Genomic DNA, 17,949 nt, shown 5'->3' with positions numbered 1-17,949 from the left:
CAGGTGCTTGTGTGGTCTTCGCCTGCTGTCCTGGTCGGGGCAGGGTTCTAGGCTGTTTGGATTCACCTGTCTCCTTTAGCTTTCCCCTTCCAGCTTTGCTGCTTGCACCTGCAGTTGCTGAGGCTTGTTCGCACTTTGCAGTGATTGTAGTCATGGGATGTTTGGGAACTTTTTGGGGCATTGCTGCAGGTATTATGCGGCCTTGGCAGGCCATGCTGGGGACCACAACTTGCTGTTTTAAGTTCTCTTGCAAAGTTTCTCTAGAGATGTCTGTCTCTGCCTGTATGCAGAACGGGGGAGCTGCTCACCTGCTGCATGTCCAACTCTTTCATTACACATGAACATTACATTACATATACATTAACCCCATTTACATTGAACATCAGCTGAGCATGTGCACCAACACTTCATTAAAAGTCCATGGGACTGCTGCAGAAGGCTGAGCACTGTACTCAGTTATCTCCAGCAGTCCCATAGAATTTAATGGAGCAGTGCGCATACACACAACCAGCACTCTATTCAGCACAGTCCGTGTGAACCATATACCCTCAGAGAGGAGATCAATGGGTTCTGCAGGTGTGTATGTGTGAGACTGCACTGTTATATAAACTGCACTATGAATCCTTGGGATGCGCCCAGAGTACGGGTTTAATTGCTGTGCAGTATGCAACACTGGACCGAGTCAGGGGTTACACCTAGGACGTCCCCACTCTGTGTAACATCTGCCTGGAGCAGATAATCAGAGGTTCCCAAAAGGACTAGGGGTCAGTAAGCACAGAAAACAGTAACATAACTGCTGGTATAAAGAGGACCAGCCACACTGTATGGTAGCAAGCTAGCAAGTGGAAGTGAGTGACTCTCGTTAATTGTTGCAGCACCCTTGGGACAGAGGTCTGAGCAGTGACAACTGCTGGACAGGAGAGTGTTGACCAGGTGCAGAAGACCATAATGCTTACTTGACCTTACTGCGAGCATTCAGAGGATCTGTGATAAGCCAGGTCAAGAGTAAAGACCAGCCAGCTTGATGCAGAGAGAAACGTCTGTGTAGAGAGGGATGAGAAGCAGTGGTGTGTGCAGAAAGCTGTGGCCGAGTGTGTACCACATCTGAGGACCTTGAGCTTGTACTGGATGTGCACCGCGTGGGGTGGATCCTCGAGCTATCGATAGGACCAATGTAGAGTGTGAGCCACATAATTAGTAGGCACGGCCTAGACCAAGCAACAAGGAGCCATCTTTATCATTGCTACCGCAGAGACTTTGGGTGGTCTTTTACAAAACTTGTACGGGAGTTTTCTGCTGCACTCTTTTTAAAAGTGGACAGAGCTATCATTTCCCGGCGCATTTACAATAATTTATGGTGTAAATTTTTTGTTCCACTGCTCGTTTCACCTTTTGCCGTGCATAGGGTGAAATCTGAGGCAAAACCACCCTCCGAAATCTTCAGAAAGTCCATCACATGTAACCACTAGTGAAGGACCTTTAGAAAACCTTTGTAGGTCTCTGCATGCCCTGGCACTGGTATGGGGTCACTGTGGAGGTCACTGTTATGGGGGGACTGTGGATGTCATTGTTTTGTAGGCACTGTGGATGTCACTGTTATGGGGGCACTGTGGATGTCACTGTTATGGGGGGACTGTGTATGTCACTGTTATGGGGGGACTGTGGATGTCACTGTTATGGGGGCACTGTGGATGTCACTGTTATGGGGGCACTGTGGATGTCACTGTTATGGGGGGACTGTGTATGTCACTGTTATGGGGGGACTGTGGATGTCACTTATGGGGGCACTGTGGATGTCACTGTTATGGGGGCACTGTGGATGTCACTGTTATGGGGGGACTGTGGATGTCACTGTTATGGGGGGACTGTGGCTGTCACTGTAATGGGGGGACTGTGGCTGTCACTGTAATGGGGGGACTGTGGCTGTCACTGTTACGGAGGCACTGTGGATGTCACTGTTATGGAGGCACTGTGGATGTCACTGTTATGGGGGGACTGTGGCTGTCATTGTTATGGGGGCACTGTGGATGTCACTGTTATGGAGGCACTGTGGATGTCACTGTTATGGGGGCACTGCTGATGTCACTGTTATGGAGGCACTGCGGATGTCACTGTTATGGAGGCACTGTGGATGTCACTGTTATGGAGGCACTGTGGATGTCCCTGTTATGGGGGCACTGTGGATGTCACTGTTATGGAGGCACTGTGGATGTCACTGTTATGGGGGCACTGTGGATGTCACTGTTATGGGGGCACTGTGGATGTCACTGTTATGGGGGGACTGTGTATGTCACTGTTATGGGGGGACTGTGGATGTCACTGTTATGGGGGCACTGTGGATGTCACTGTTATGGGGGCACTGTGGATGTCACTGTTATGGGGGGACTGTGTATGTCACTGTTATGGGGGGACTGTGGATGTCACTTATGGGGGCACTGTGGATGTCACTGTTATGGGGGCACTGTGGATGTCACTGTTATGGGGGGACTGTGGATGTCACTGTTATGGGGGGACTGTGGCTGTCACTGTAATGGGGGGACTGTGGCTGTCACTGTAATGGGGGGACTGTGGCTGTCACTGTTACGGAGGCACTGTGGATGTCACTGTTATGGAGGCACTGTGGATGTCACTGTTATGGGGGGACTGTGGCTGTCATTGTTATGGGGGCACTGTGGATGTCACTGTTATGGAGGCACTGTGGATGTCACTGTTATGGGGGCACTGCTGATGTCACTGTTATGGAGGCACTGCGGATGTCACTGTTATGGAGGCACTGTGGATGTCACTGTTATGGAGGCACTGTGGATGTCCCTGTTATGGGGGCACTGTGGATGTCACTGTTATGGGGGCACTGTGGATGTCACTGCTATGGAGGCACTGTGGATGTCACTGTTATGGAGGCACTGTGGATGTCACTGTTATGGGGCACTGTGGATGTCACTGTTATGGGGGCACTGTGGATGTCACTGTTATGGAGGCACTGTGGATGTCACTGTTATGGGGGCACTGTGGATGTCACTGTTATGGCGGCACTGTGGATGTCACTGTTATGGAGGCGCTGTCACTGTTATGGGGGCGCTGTGGATGTCACTGTTATGGGGCGCTGTGGATGTCACTTTATGGTGGCGCTGTGGATGTCACTTTATGGTGGCGCTGTGGATGTCACCGTTATGGGGGCTCTGTGGATGTCACCGTTATGGGGGCACTGTGGATGTCACCGTTATGGGGGCACTGTGGATGTCACCGTTATGGGGGCACTGTGGATGTCACTGTTATGGGGGGCTGTCACTTTTAGGTCCTGTTAACACAGTGGATTTTGCACAGCCCTCTGGTTTCTTCAGCAGACCCTCTCAAAGTTTAGCCCCATGGAATGTAGCCAAACTGCAAGCAGACACCCGATGCAGTTTCCGGCTGCGTCTGTATGGACACTGCACACTCTTTCTTGGCTTGGCCCAGCCATTGACTGGCTTCTTCAGTCATGTGGCCACAAGCAGCACGTCACCGCTGAAGTCAGTCACTGGCTGGAGGACCAGTGCAAGGCCCAGAAGATGGAGAAAGCAGGGGCAGCGTGGATGACCGATGCGGTGTGGAGCAGGTAACTGCAGGCACTGGCTTAAAAATCATTTTACCCAGAAAACCCGTTTAATCCTCACCAAATTCCACCGCCAAAATCTGTTGCGTTAAAGGGGGCATTGTAGTCATCACTGTTACGGCTCACGCACACAGCTGTTGCTCGGCCGTGCCTGTATTGCGGTCCGCAAACAGCAGGTCCACAATATACGGGCACCGGCCGTGTGCACACCATATTATGGATGCATTCGAATGGGTCCGCAATCCGGTAGGAGCGGTGCGGAACGGAGGCACGGAACCCCTTAGAAGCACTACGGAGTACTTCCATGGGGTTTCTCTCCAGGCCTCCACATGTTCTATTTTTGCAGTGCAGACGGATCAGAGACCTATTCAAGTTGAATGGGTCTGGATCCATCTGCGGCAACCGCATGGATGGTGCCCGTGTGTTGGGGACCGCAATGCACGGAACGGCCGGCACACGTTCGAGGTGCTGAAGCTCTAACAGCTATGGGGGCACTGTAGTTCTTATTGTTGTGGGGGTCTGTGGCTGTCACCCTTATGGGGTGCTTTAATGCTCATTTAATGGGGGCACTGTGGCCGTCAACCTATAGGGTGCTTTGGCGCTCACTTTTAGGCCCCATTCACACAGTCATAGTGCCTGTGTTGCAAACAGTGGGTCTGCAAAACATGAGCACCGCCCGTGTGAACTCTGCACGACTTCAATGGGATCGCAATCCACAAGATATGCCGAAAAATAAGACATGTCCTATCTTTTGTGAAGCGGAGCCACGAAGCGGAAGCCCTTCCGCAAAGGATAGGACATGCCTTATCTTTTGCTATATCTTGGGTCCGCACCGCGATGCGGAGTTCACATGGCCTGTGCTTTTGTTTTGAGCATCCGTAGTTTGAAACACAGCCCTACGGTCGTATGAATGGAGCCTTAAAGGGGTTGTTTCATCTCAGACAATGGGGGCATATTGCTAGGATATGCCCGGATTGTCTGATAGGTAGGGGTCTCACCACTGGGACCCACACCTATCTCCTAAATGGAGCCCCAGAAGCGGTGAAGGGCGCAACTGCCCTCCATTGATTTTCTAAGAGGCCGTCGCAAATAGCCGGCTATTTCCGTCAGACCCATAGAAGTAAATGGGAGCGGTGGCCGGTCATGCGCGGTGCGCTCCCATTCATATCTATAGGGAGAGCGCTTGGTGGTGTCCAGACCAGAGTCCTCCAGCCACCACTTTCTCTGCTCCGTTCCCAATATAGATGCGATGGGACCCGCACCTATCACACAATGGGGGCATATCCTAGCGATATGCCCCATTGTCTGAGATGAAACAACCCCTTTAAGGTGCATTCATGAGACCTTATAGGGTACTGTAGCTGTCCCTTTTAGGGGGTGCTGGAGCGCTCGTTGTTGGGGGAGCTCCGGGACGGTCAACCTTGGGCAGTGTTTTAATGCTCACTGTTATGGGGGCACTCTGGCCGCTCGGCCTTGTGGTTGTCTGACCGCAAAACGTTTTCTAGTGAAGCCGGGGAAAGTGTATAAAACAAAAGAACCTCACATAATAGACCCCGCGTCTGCTCCCTACAGGGATGGAAGCGAGTAGTGACTCTTAATAAAAAATTAAAAAAAATTAAACTTGTGGTCAAACAGTCCCTAGTATGAGGAGAGTAAAATCCCTCAAGAAGGGCGCATTCACTGCCCATAACAGGTTACCACGGAGCCTGTATAAAATGGCCGCCAATATGACCCTTTGAGGAGGGGGGCACATACTTTTGCAGCCGTTTCTTTCAGTCAGTCCCCGGACTCACCTCACACACCTCCACCCTGCACTATAATCAGACTCTTTCTGTACTGAGCCGCTTTACGGCAGTGTGGTCACTCGATTTTACTTCAGTTTTACAGCAAGAGCGTCCCGGCGGTCGCTTTACGGCAGTGTGGCAGAAATGGCGTCTCACTTCAGTGGAGTGCTGCAGCTGACGGACTTGGACGATTACATCGGTCCCTCGCAGGTATAACTGACTGTCAGCCGGTATATATCAGTTAGGAGGGGGAGACCTTATATTACACGGTGACAGCAGGCGGGGGACATGTGACAGACACAGAGTGACCGTGTCCCTGGGTGTCATGGGCTCCACAATAAGCAGTGCAGCATGTATTCCTTCATAGCCCCCTCCCCCCTTAAAATATATTGGAAAATTCCGCTCTAGCAATTCTTCAGTTTGGAATGGTCCATTTTACACACTGATGGGGGGGGGGGGTACAAATCCCTAATTCTGTCCTTGTATAGTGCAGTGACCTGGAACACATGGTGGAACTACAACCCCTATCATGCCCCCCACATCTGCAGGCTGTCACGGCATGCTGGGAGGTGTAGTTTTACCACACCTGGGGAGCCACAGGTACTCGACCACTGATGTAATGAAAGATTTGGCATCTTTCATAGATGGTTGTTTCAGTTTGTTGACATTTTTCTCTGCTTGCTGTCAGTGAATAGAAACACTCTGATTTGTATCCAGAAGTTAAAAATCCGTTGGGAGCTTGCCCTTCTCAAAGCTGTGGGGTTGTTACTATAGGTTCCAGCCAGAGGTACGAAAATGGCTCCTAAAGAATACATGTTATGGGATTGTTCTTGTAGGATTGTATAAAACCAGTCAAAGTTGAAAAGAAACCTGGAAAAGGAGCAGCCAAGATCCGTATTGAAGATGATGGGAGTTATTTTCAAATTGGTCAGGTAAGGATGATGAGGGTTATGTGTTGTGGGTCTGACAGCTCTGAACCTAGGTACATGGGTCCCGGGGCCCTCATTGGGGCAGTAGTCGCCCTCTAGTCTCCCTGACAACAACCTGTCCCCTATCCAGAGGAATAAGTTTCTGGTGGTCAATTGTGACCACAGCATCTGAGGTAGCTTTTCCCAGGAGCGCTGCGCTCCCGGGACCTGAACGGCTCCCCCGCACCGAGATCGGGAAAGCTGTGGTAGCCTTGAGCTTTAGTAAGGCTCACTACCATCCTGGGGATGGTAATTCATTGCAGTCTACTATGGGAGAAGCGATCTGAAGATTACATGTTAAAGTCCCCTAGGGGGACTTAATATAAATGAAGGAAAAAAAAAAAAGTTTTTGAAAATATAAAAATTCAAATCACCTCTTTTTCCCCATAATAAAAGTAAACAAAAAACATAAAATAAAGATCATAGGCATCGCCGCCATGTCTGAAAACGGCCAAACTATTAAAATATAAACGTATTCATCCCACATGGTGAACGCCGTAATGGGGGGGGGGGAGATCAAAATGGCCGATTCGCCAATTTTTTGTCGTTTCACCTCCCCCAAACAAATTGAACAAAAAGTCATAAGCGCTCCAAAATGGTATCAATAAAATCGACAGATTGCCCTGATCCCGCGCGGCTCTATAGACGTAACTAAAAAAAAGTTATGGGGTCAGAATATGGCAATGAAAAGAAAAAATATTTTTTTTCCAAAGATTTTTCTTTAGTATTAAAATATAAGAAAAACTATATGTGGTATCGCAGTAATCATACTGACCCCGAGAATGAAGTGAATGATGTTTACCACATAGAGAACATGATAAAAGCATAAAACTAGATGGAACTGCTTTTTTATTTTTTTCCCAATTCCACTCCATTAGAATTGTTTTCCCCGTCGCCTATGACCTGGAGAGACCGCCTCCTCAGGACAGGAAACCGGAACTAGAATTGCTTTAAAAGAGGGTCCGTCCCCTCCATCCCCATAAGGGACAGGTGGAGTTGGAATCACTGTTTTGGAAGAATCAGAGCTGCGGGGGCCCCTGCTTTTCCAAGTATTAGGAGGGTTGCTCTAGGAGCCGCTGCGACAAGACTGGACTCCCTTCTCTTCCTACCCCACTTCGGTCTCCTTCCCGGCCTTCCTGGGTGCAGTGGACCTCTGCGGGCCGTGTTTGGCATGTCCGGCTGCCAGCGCGTGTAGAATGGACGTTGCTTCTGGTTGGCAGACGGAGGAAGCGCTGTGCTGCAGACCGGTAGTGGGGAGGAGGCGGCATGCATGCGCCAGCAGAAAAGCCCAGCCAGCTCACTGTCATGCCGGTGGAGAAGAGGCTGACAGTTCCTCCATTATGGCTGTATGATTATGGAGCATGCTGAAACCACCAATGATACACCGGTACCAGGGTGGGGTAAGAGGGGTTGTTCCCCATTAAAGGGAACCTGTCATCAACTTTATGCTGATCTTACTGAGGGCAGTATAAAATAGTGACAGAAATGCTGATGTCAGCGGTGTGTCACTCATGAGCTAAAAGTACTGTAAGTGGTTGTTGAGAACCAGCATCATAATCATTGCAGCCCAGGCCTTGAAAATAGTCAAATCTGCCTGAGAAGAGTCCTGGTTATTCCTAATCTCCTGCTCTCACCCATCTGCTGATGACTGGCAGTTCTCTCCTAGAGGGAAAGGGAGAAAACTAGGTAGAAGACGGTCAATCATCAGCAGGGAGAGCAGGAATTCATGGGTAACCATGACTCTTCTCAGGTAGATGTGACTCTTTTCAAGGCCTGGGCTGCAATGATTATGATGCTGGTTCTCCGCAACCACTTACTTTTAGCTCATAAGTGAGGAGAGAGACAGTGTGCGGTAATTTGGAGGATCGGGTAGTTATCTCGCCTGATCCTTCTCTTTCAGGTTTCACCGTTCCCAGGCGATTAGTGTTATTATCCTTCTGCTCTTCTCCTTAAAATAAGAGTCAGTATTCCATTGTTTGGACGTTTAGGAGATGCATTGTTCAGTATCTGCAGGTCACACAACCATGGAGGTCCTCCTCCCGTTTGTTGCTCTTATATCAGGGTCCGGAGAAGGGTTCTGCTGCCTCGTCCCAGACCATAGTTAGATGGATTAGGCAGGCTTTTGCCTTTTAGCATATTCTTCTAAGGGAGTTCCTTCAGGGTTCGGGGCCCAATCTACAAGGTCAGTCTCCACTTCCTGGGCAGAGAGGGCTTCCGCTTCCATAGAGCAGCCACCTGGAGTTCTACTCACACTTTCTTTAGGCACGATAGACTTCAGCTTCCTTCTAATGAAGGCCTTACTTTTGGTCGTAAGGTGCTTCAAGCTGTGGTCCCACCCTAGATAGGATTCTTGCCTATTCTCCAGGGGTGCTGTCATAGGCGAAGGGGAAAATTTAGATTACACTTACCAGTAATCGGTTTTCTTTGAAAGTACAACTTTGTCCTGCGAAAAACAAGCCCTCATGGCGAATGGAAAAATAAAAAAAGTTATGGCTTTGGGAAGTCAGGGAATAAAAAACTGAATCGTCCAGTCAGGGATAAGGGGGTTATTCAAATTTGTTTACACCAGGGCTGTTCATGTAATGCATGGGCAAACCACAGGGGGGTCTTGAGCAGGGAACCCCCTGTACCACATCCATATACCCATATGAAATGGGGTCGGTTGAAGTTAGACCCCTTTAAAGTGAGTCCATATGGGACAAAGTCTGAGCACCCTTATTCTATGAACCAGTGAAGGTTCCACCGAAGATCCTTGACTTGTCCCGTTTTAGGTCAGTCGGGCAAAACTGGCCGTAAATACAAAGTAATGGGGAAGGAATGCCCCCACACCATAGGCAGCCATAATGTAACTGTACTAAAAGAGATGTTTGTTCTTCCTGTAGGATGGGGCGTCCCAGAAGCTGGAGAAGGCGAAGATCACCCTGAACGACTGCCTGGCCTGCAGTGGATGCGTGACCTCGGCAGAGACCGTCCTTATCACACAGCAGAGTCACGAGGAGCTCTATAAGATACTGGAGGAGAATAAGGTGATCACTGGTATTGGGGAAGATGAGATATGAGGGGCTGTTTGATGGGGTCCATGTTGCTGGTGACTAGTTTCATCGTACGGCTCTTCAGAGCACAGCTTCCTGGACCCCTGAACGTTTAGATTTTGGATGGAGTAAGGATTTATAGGAACAAACCTTATGTGATGTTAGTGCACGTCACTTCTTCTGGAACAACGCAGCGTATCAACCTGCGACAGGTTTATATATCTTGTTTAGTAGGGAGGATCCTGCTGACAGGTGCTCTTGAAGACAACCTCCAAACTCTACTCGGAGGAGTTTTCTGCATCCTTATTCATTAGCGCTACAGGTTTGCCATCTTGGTGGGAGGACTACTTGATCCCTTAGTCCCCTGGGCTGGACCTTGGTACCTCCCTCTCCTACTCACATAACTGAGCTTGTTTTTAATTTTGAATATATTAAAAGTTATGTTTTAATGGTACATGCCCTCTGTGACATATTGGTACCTCCTCTCCTACCCTCTCTTTGGCAGTCTCTTCACAAGTGGTTTTTGATTGTCGAAAACCAGAGCTAGTGAACTTCTACACTGAGATATTAATGTGTGAAAGATCCTGGAAGGGCTGTAGTGAAGCTTCTCTTGTTGTAATATCTGCAGATTTAAAGTCAGATATAGTGAAAGAGGTTATACCAAGTGTATAATCTGTGGGGGTTTGAATGCTGTGATCTCCATGATCCCAAGACCAAGGGTCCTGCCCCCCCCCCACCCCTAATTTCAATAAAGTGATGGTCAAGCATTAATGTCAGCGGGGTTACTGTACTTGCTTATCTTCAGCAGTCCCTGAGTGGAGCAGTGACAGCCACTCCATTCAGGTAGGTGACATGAAACCAGTGTACTCCTGGCGGTCCCAGAGCTCAGACCCTCCCCATGATCATGCACTTATTTAAGAAAGGGAACAGGTTGGATGCAGGGTTGTCAACAAGCGTAAGGCACGACAGGTAATTCTGCCTGTTCCTTAGGTGGAGGATCACTCGCAGCACAAGCTGGTCGTGGTGTCCGTCTCTCCGCAGTCACGAGCCTCTCTGGCCGCCAGGTTTAACCTCAATATTCAGGAAACGGCACAGAAACTGACTGCGTTCTTCAAACAGTTGGGTAAGTAGACTAAGAAGTCCTTAAAGGGGTTGTCTACTTAACACATTTATGTCCTGATAGGCTGCATGGAGGCCATTGGGATTTGCCATTCCCATTCTGTACCCCCCTATCAGTCATAGCAGAGAGACTATGAAGAGCTGGTGGATGTCACCACTTTGTGCCTTACACCGTTGTAATCAGTGGGTGCCATCTAATACTTGGTACCTCCTGGTTCAACATAAAAGGTCAGTGGACTCCCCAAAAAACAGCTCATCATCGAGGAGGGCCTTTGAAGAGGGGATGCTTGGATGAAACAACCACTATAAATAGTCCTGCTACCTAGAAAAGCTTGGGGCAACCACCCCGGCCGCCATCATTACAGCAGTGGTAGTCATTTGGCTCTCCAGACAGGCGTCTCCCGCCCCCCACTTTATTGTACATCTGTCTTTACTCTTTAGGGGTCCACCATGTTTTTGACACCACTTTCTCCAGGAACTTCAGCCTGTTGGAGAGTCAGCGAGAGTTTATACAACGCTACAGGAGACGGCAGGAGGAGAAGAAGGCCCTGCCCATGCTGGCCTCAGCCTGCCCAGGTATGTGTGGAGGTCATGTATTAATTTATATTGTATACACCCATCAGCCGTAACATGAGAGCCCTTTACATGTGACAATCGTGGCTGTCAGGGGGGATATATGAAGCATGTCATGTGTTGGAATTAGGAAAGATGGGCGAGTGTCAGGATCTGAGCGACTCTGACAAGCGCTAAATTGTGATGTCTGGACGACTGCGTCAAATCATTTGCAAAGTGACCAGTCTGAAAGGTATTCCTGGTATGTAATGGTTAGTCACTACCAACAGTGGTCCAAGGAAGGACAACTGGTGACATGGTCATAGGAGCCCAAGGCTCAATGTTGTCTGTGGGGAGCATAGGCGAGCCTGTCAGGTCCTTACCTAGAGAAGATCTAGTGTAGAGCAAATTACTGACAACGTTACTGCTGGCTAAGATAGGAAGGTGTCAGGACATGCAGGGCATTGCAGCGTCTTATGTATAACCAGTCAGTGTCCATGCTGACTCTTGTCCGCTGCCGAAAGGGCCTACATTGGACACGTGAGCATCAGAACTGGAGCACGGAAGAAGGCTGCCTGGTCTGATGAATCAGGTTACATTATATGGACCGGGAGGACACTAGGATGCTCTATGAAGACAAGTTGGCAGAGGTCGTATGATGCTCTGGGAAATGTTCTGCTGGGAACCTTGGGTCCTGGAACCATGTGGATGTGACACGTGCCACCTACCTACCCATTGAACAGATACCCTCCATCATGGCAGTGGTGCCCCCCTAATCCAGCAGGATAATGTCCCGGCCACACTGCAAAAACTGTTCAGGAAAGAAGAACGTGACAAAGAGATGAAGATGATGACTTGTCTCCAAATCTCCATCCGATTGTCGTCTGTGAGATGTCCCCCATTGCTGCAGTGGGGACTCTGTAATTCAGTTGTCAGAGGCTCCCCATATCTTCAATACACCTCAGGACCCTACACACCATGTAATCACTTATACACAGGGAGCAGACGACACTGTGACAACACAGCTCCCACACTCTTTCTGCAGACTTTAAAGGGTAACTGTCATGTTTTCATCAAAAAATCAATTTTAGCATATGTTACTGCTGCAGCAGCATTATACATAAAGCAATCTTTAGTTTCTTCACTTACCACAGTTTTTCTTGAGTTTTTCCCTTAGTTACAGCTGTTTACAGTATGAGTATGTTCTCAAGATGGCTCCTCTGCCAGTTCTCTGGGGCCAAAACTGCTTTCCCTTACTTCCCATACACACTTGCTGTAGCCAGCAGCTCCCTGCTAGCCAATCAGATTGGATTACTGAGAGACACACCTCCTCACTCAGGCATGCAGTGTGAAGGACCGCCCCTCTGTCTTCTGTTTATACTAAAAGGAAGACAGACAAGCCCTAGTAACGGTCTTTTAAGGGAGCAGTGGAAAGGGACAGAGGACATTAATGAAAGCTGTTATTATAAGGTAATTACAGATCTTTTGACAATCATTGACAGACTAACTCAGGTATACATGCCTAGCTCTAATAAACTAGCAAATAAAATTAAAAAAATGACAGTTACCCTTTAAGACCTGACACAGACGAGTGAGTTGAATGGGATAAACTCGCAGCGCATCAGTAAGAGGCCCCGTTCTGGCCTCCGCTCTTCTTACAGGACCGCACAGCGTTTATAATGCTGTGTGACCCTGAGAGTCTTGGAATCTATTGTATTACACTGACAGCATTATGTCAGTGTAATCCAGTAGAATCTAGGATTCTCGGGGTTCACACAGCATTGTGATCCTATCGGAGGAGCGGAGGTCAGAAAAGGACCGCTCACTGACACGCTGCAAGCTTATCTGTGTCTGGCCATTCATGGAGGGAGAAGAGACTCCTCTGCTGTCATAGCTCCAGACATACTGGAGTGCCCTTAGCTTTTGGCTCTCATGATCAGACAATATGGCGTCTGTTGGAATTAAAGACGGCAATGGCCGTTACTGACTTCTGCTCTCCTCTAGGTTGGATTTGTTATGCTGAGAAAACGCACGGCTCCTTCATTATCCCGTACATCAGTGTCATCAGATCTCCACAGCAAGTGATGGGGTCACTGGTGAAGAAGTACTTTGCAAAGGAAAAGGTGAAATATCTTCTATATCTAGATAGCTCATGTCTGTGTTTCTCATATATATCATAATTCACTTCTCTCACATTTATTTTCTTGATCTCCACAGAATCTGAAGCCAAGCCAGATCTACCATGTCACGGTGATGCCGTGTTATGATAAGAAGCTGGAGGCCTCGAGGCCGGACTTCTTCAGTGAGGAGTACGAGACGCGAGATGTAGATTGTGTCATCACCACCGGTGAGATCTGCGGATGATTGCCACCGTGCATCATCAGGGTATTGTCGTGCTAATTAGATGCTGTTTATTACAGGGGAAGTGCTGAGGATGCTGGAGCAGGAGGGAATATCTTTGCCAGATGTGAATCCCTGTCCTCTTGACTCGCAGTGAGTATCTTTTATTCCAGGCTCACACTGGGCAAACTGGGAATGCTGGTAGATTTCAGCTTCAAGGCCTGCAGATTTATGAATTGTACTCTAGTATAGTACAGTGACCCCACCAGCAGAATAGTGAGTGCAGCTCTGGAGTATAATACAGGATGTAACTCGGGATCAGTACAGGATAAGTAATGTAATGTATGTACACAGTGACTGCACAAGCAGAATAGTGAGTGCAGCTCTGGAGTATAATACAGGATGTAACTCAGGATCAGTACAGGATAAGTAATGTATGTACACAGTGACTGCACCAGCAGAATAGTGAGTGCAGCTCTGGAGTATAATACAGGATGTAACTCAGGATCAGTACAGGATAAGTAATGTAATGTATGTACACAGTGACTGCACCAGCAGAATAGTGAGTGCAGCTCTGGAGTATAATACAGGATGTAACTCAGGATCAGTACAGGATAAGTAATGTATGTACACAGTGACTGCACCAGCAGAATAGTGAGTGCAGCTCTGGAGTATAATATAGGATGTAACTCAGGATCAGTACAGGATAAGTAATGTATGTACACAGTGACTGTACCAGCAGAATAGTGAGTGCAGCTCTGGAGTATAATACAGGATGTAACTCAGGATCAGTACAGGATAAGTAATGTAATGTATGTACACAGTGACTGCACCAGCAGAATAGTGAGTGCAGCTCTGGAGTATAATACAGGATGTAACTCAGGATCAGTACAGGATAAGTAATGTATGTACACAGTGACTGTACCAGCAGAATAGTGAGTGCAGCTCTGGAGTATAATACAGGATGTAACTCGGGATCAGTACAGGATAAGTAATGTAATGTATGTACACAGTGACTGCACCAGCAGAATAGTGAGTGCAGCTCTGGAGTATAATACAGGATGTAACTCAGGATCAGTACAGGATAAGTATTGTATGTACACAGTGACTCCACCAGCAGAATAGTGAGTGCAGCTCTGGAGTATAATACAGGATGTAACTCAGGATCAGTACAGGATAAGTAATGTATGTACACAGTGACTGCACCAGCAGAATAGTGAGTGCAGCTCTGGAGTATAATATAGGATGTAACTCAGGATCAGTACAGGATAAGTAATGTATGTACACAGTGACTGTACCAGCAGAATAGTGAGTGCAGCTCTGGAGTATAATACAGGATGTAACTCAGGATCCGTACAGGATAAGTAATGTAATGTATGTACACAGTGACTCCACCAGCAGAATAGTGAGTGCAGCTCTGGAGTATAATACAGGATGTAACTCAGGATCAGTACAGGATAAGTAATGTATGTACACAGTGACTGTACCAGCAGAATAGTGAGTGCAGCTCTGGTGTAGAATACAGGATGTAACTCAGGATCAGTACAGGATAAGTAATGTAATGTATGTACACAGTGACTCCACCAGCAGAATAGTGAGTGCAGCTCTGGAGTATAATACTGGATGTAACTCAGGATTAGTACAGGATAAGAAATGTAATGTATGTACACAGTGACTCCACCAGTAGAATAGTGAATGCAGCTCTGGAGTATAATACTGGATGTAACTCAGGATTGGTACTATATAAATACTCTAATATAGTTACAAAGTGAGTCAACTGTTATTTGTAGGTTTCTTTTATATGTAAACTATAAAAATTCTATATCTCCCCGGACTTTTTTTTTCACAGTGACATAATGGTATATGTGTAGTTTGTTGACATGGAGTATGAAGCTTTCATGGATATTAAGGGGTTTGTCTCTGCAGGTTTAGCAGTGTTGTAGACAATGAACCATTAGGACATGAAGGCGGAGGATCTGGCGGATACCTAGAACATATATTTAAATACGCAGCACAAGAACTCTTTGGCCTCCATGTGGATGAGATCACCTACAAGCCTCTAAAGTAAGAGCCCCTCCATTATTGTCTGTCCATGATGATCGTCAATGCATGTCCTTGGTGAGGGCACATTGTGATAGTGACCTCATCCATAGCTGCTGAATGCAATCATCCATATTCATACTTTGCTCTGTACAGGAACAAAGACTTCCAAGAGGTGACACTGGAGAGGCATGGGGAGGTGCTGCTGCAGTTTGCACTGGCTTACGGCTTCCGGAACATTCAGAATCTGGTGCAGAAGCTAAAAAGAGGGCGCTGTGCCTATCACTATGTGGAGGTGATGGCTTGTCCTTCAGGTAACTCCTCTCTCAGGGCCCCCTGCCTCAAAGAAATGTTGATTACAAAATTATATCTTACTTTGTCAGATAGGGAGCTTTAAATCCTTGTAAGACGTACATTGATGATGCCACACATAGTGGCTGGGTTATCACATAATGATGCGTGTTTTGACATGGCTGGGTTCTAGCTCGATTCTCAGTTTAGGACATGGCTGGGTTCTAGCTCGATTCTCAGTTTAGGACATGGCTGGGTTCTAGCTCGAGTCTCAGTTTAGGACATGGCTGGGTTCTAGCTCGAGTCTCAGTTTAGGACATGGCTGGGTTCTAGCTCGATTCTCCCCATACTGGCATAGCTGTGGTCTACGTCATTTCATGGCATGGCTGAGTTCTGGGTGATGCCTCAGCAGGAATACAGACTTTCAGCATGTCTCTACGCAGACGTGTTACATGAAGTAAGATGTCCCAGTCACTTCACTTATCTCTGTTTCAGGCTGTTTGAACGGAGGTGGCCAGATTCGGGCAGAAGGAGTGACCGGCAAGGACTTACTACAGAGGGTGGAGCAGCTATACACGTCTGCGAGGACGGAGTCACCGGAGCAGAATCGCTGTGTAAAAGAGCTTTATGAGCAGTGGCTGGGAGGGGAGGACGGCCCTGGGGTGAAGGAGGCGCTGCACACGCAGTACCACGCTGTGGAGAAGGTCACTTCTGGACTCGGTATTAAATGGTGATTCAAAGACTCAACCCAACGTTTCTAAATTAAGAAGCTTGTGGAGTGACTTTTGCATAGTCCAGTCCACATGGGGTGAAACGTGATCTGGTAACCACAGCCTTACCATATATCTTTACTAGTTTGATTTTTTTTTTGTATTAAATTGACGTTTTCCACACAAACAAAGAGATATTAGAGTAAACTCCCTATAGATGGATACCCCCTGGATCTCGGACTACGGTAATACCAGCAAGGATTTTTTTACTCTTTAGGGTTCATTCACACGACCATATGGGCGTGTTGCCCATGTTGTGTGTCTGCAATAAATGGGCACCGGTTGTGCGGACCCATTGACATGAATTAGTCCGCGATCCGCAAGATGGGACATGTCCTGTCTTTTGCAGTGCGGAGGCACAGATCGGAAGCCCTTCCATGGGCTTTTTAGTCCATGCCTCAGCACCACAAAAGATAGGACATGTCTTATTCTTTGCCATATATTGTGGATCACGGACCCGCAATATGGGATTCGCACTGCCTGTGCCTGTGTGTTGAGGACCGTTATTTGTGGCCTGCAACACGGGCACGGCGAACATACATTCATCTGAATAGGGACTTATCCTGAAAATCCTGATTATAAATTCAGTATATTTTTGCTGGAGGTGGAGAAATATATACCTTTAAGGAACTCCCAGCATGCTCCACTTGAGCTGGGATTTGGAGTGCCGGAGGTTGCTCATCCCTGACGTAAAGACTATACAGCATATTGAATCTATTTTTCCCTGTTATCAGCCATTTCCTGATAATTGGCCTTTGTAAATGTGTCATCCAACAAATTAGATAATCAGATGGTTTATGGGAGTATGGAAATGCTCACTAGTCGGCAGCGCATCTTCCTGTGCAAACAGATGAGGGTCAAACCATCATTCTCCCCGCATAAACTTTTCATGTTTTAAAAATAAAATAAAAAAGTCAAAGGGGGGGTTTTCCAAGATTTTAATACTGGTGACCTAGCCTCTGAATAGATCATCAGTACCTGATTGGTTGGGGTCTGACACACGGGACCCCCGCTGATCAGCTGTTTGAGAAGCGGGGGTAGCACTGCAGCCTTCTCCCTGCTAAACAAGCACAGCACCATAAATTCACTTCAAAGCCTTTTCGAACAGCTGATCAGAGGGCGTCCCGGGTGTCGGGACCCCCCCACCAGACCAGATATGGATGACCCATTCAGAGGATAGGTAATCAGTATTCAAATCTTGGAAAAACCCCTTTAAAGTACCAATTGCCGCTCTTTATGGTGCAGAATCCGTGATGTAAAGTGACCCTTAGGTCACATATCACAGATTCTGAGATAGGATTACATCCGTGGTTGTGAGGCTTCATGCACACGGCTGTTGTTTTGGTCCACATCCGAGCCACAGTTTTTGCGGCTCGGATGCGGACCCGTTGACTTCAATAATGGGGCCGCAAAAGATGCGGACAGCACTCCGTGTGCTCTGTTCCGTGGTCCGCCCAAAAA

General features: G+C 47.7%; 1 protein-coding gene across 1 annotated transcript; it reads left to right on the top strand.

Moving 5' to 3' along the window:
• Positions 1–5,491: 5,491 nt before the first annotated feature.
• Positions 5,492–17,476, top strand: CIAO3 (cytosolic iron-sulfur assembly component 3). Its single transcript, XM_044303411.1, has 11 exons — positions 5,492–5,586; positions 6,213–6,308; positions 9,227–9,370; positions 10,367–10,499; positions 10,937–11,071; positions 13,052–13,170; positions 13,265–13,394; positions 13,468–13,540; positions 15,314–15,451; positions 15,584–15,741; positions 16,214–17,476. Exons 1-11 carry the CDS (start codon positions 5,521–5,523, stop codon positions 16,450–16,452), a joined length of 1,431 nt encoding a protein of 476 aa, XP_044159346.1. The 5' UTR covers positions 5,492–5,520; the 3' UTR covers positions 16,453–17,476.
• Positions 17,477–17,949: the final 473 nt, after the last annotated feature.

Source organism: Bufo gargarizans, chromosome 8, assembly GCF_014858855.1.
Source record: "Bufo gargarizans isolate SCDJY-AF-19 chromosome 8, ASM1485885v1, whole genome shotgun sequence".
Lineage (NCBI taxonomy): Eukaryota > Metazoa > Chordata > Amphibia > Anura > Bufonidae > Bufo > Bufo gargarizans.
The sequence above is the reverse complement of the archived record's forward strand: the minus strand, read 5'-3'. Positions and strand labels throughout refer to the sequence as shown.

Excerpts from the sequence above, each read along its gene's own strand:
- CIAO3 (XM_044303411.1), top strand. The coding sequence starts at position 5,521 with ATGGCGTCTCACTTCAGTGGAGTGCTGCAGCTGACGGACTTGGACGAT. Across the intron at positions 5,587-6,212 it reads ATTACATCGGTCCCTCGCAG|GATTGTATAAAACCAGTCAA; the intron begins GTATAACTGACT and ends TTGTTCTTGTAG. Across the intron at positions 10,500-10,936 it reads TGCGTTCTTCAAACAGTTGG|GGGTCCACCATGTTTTTGAC; the intron begins GTAAGTAGACTA and ends TTTACTCTTTAG.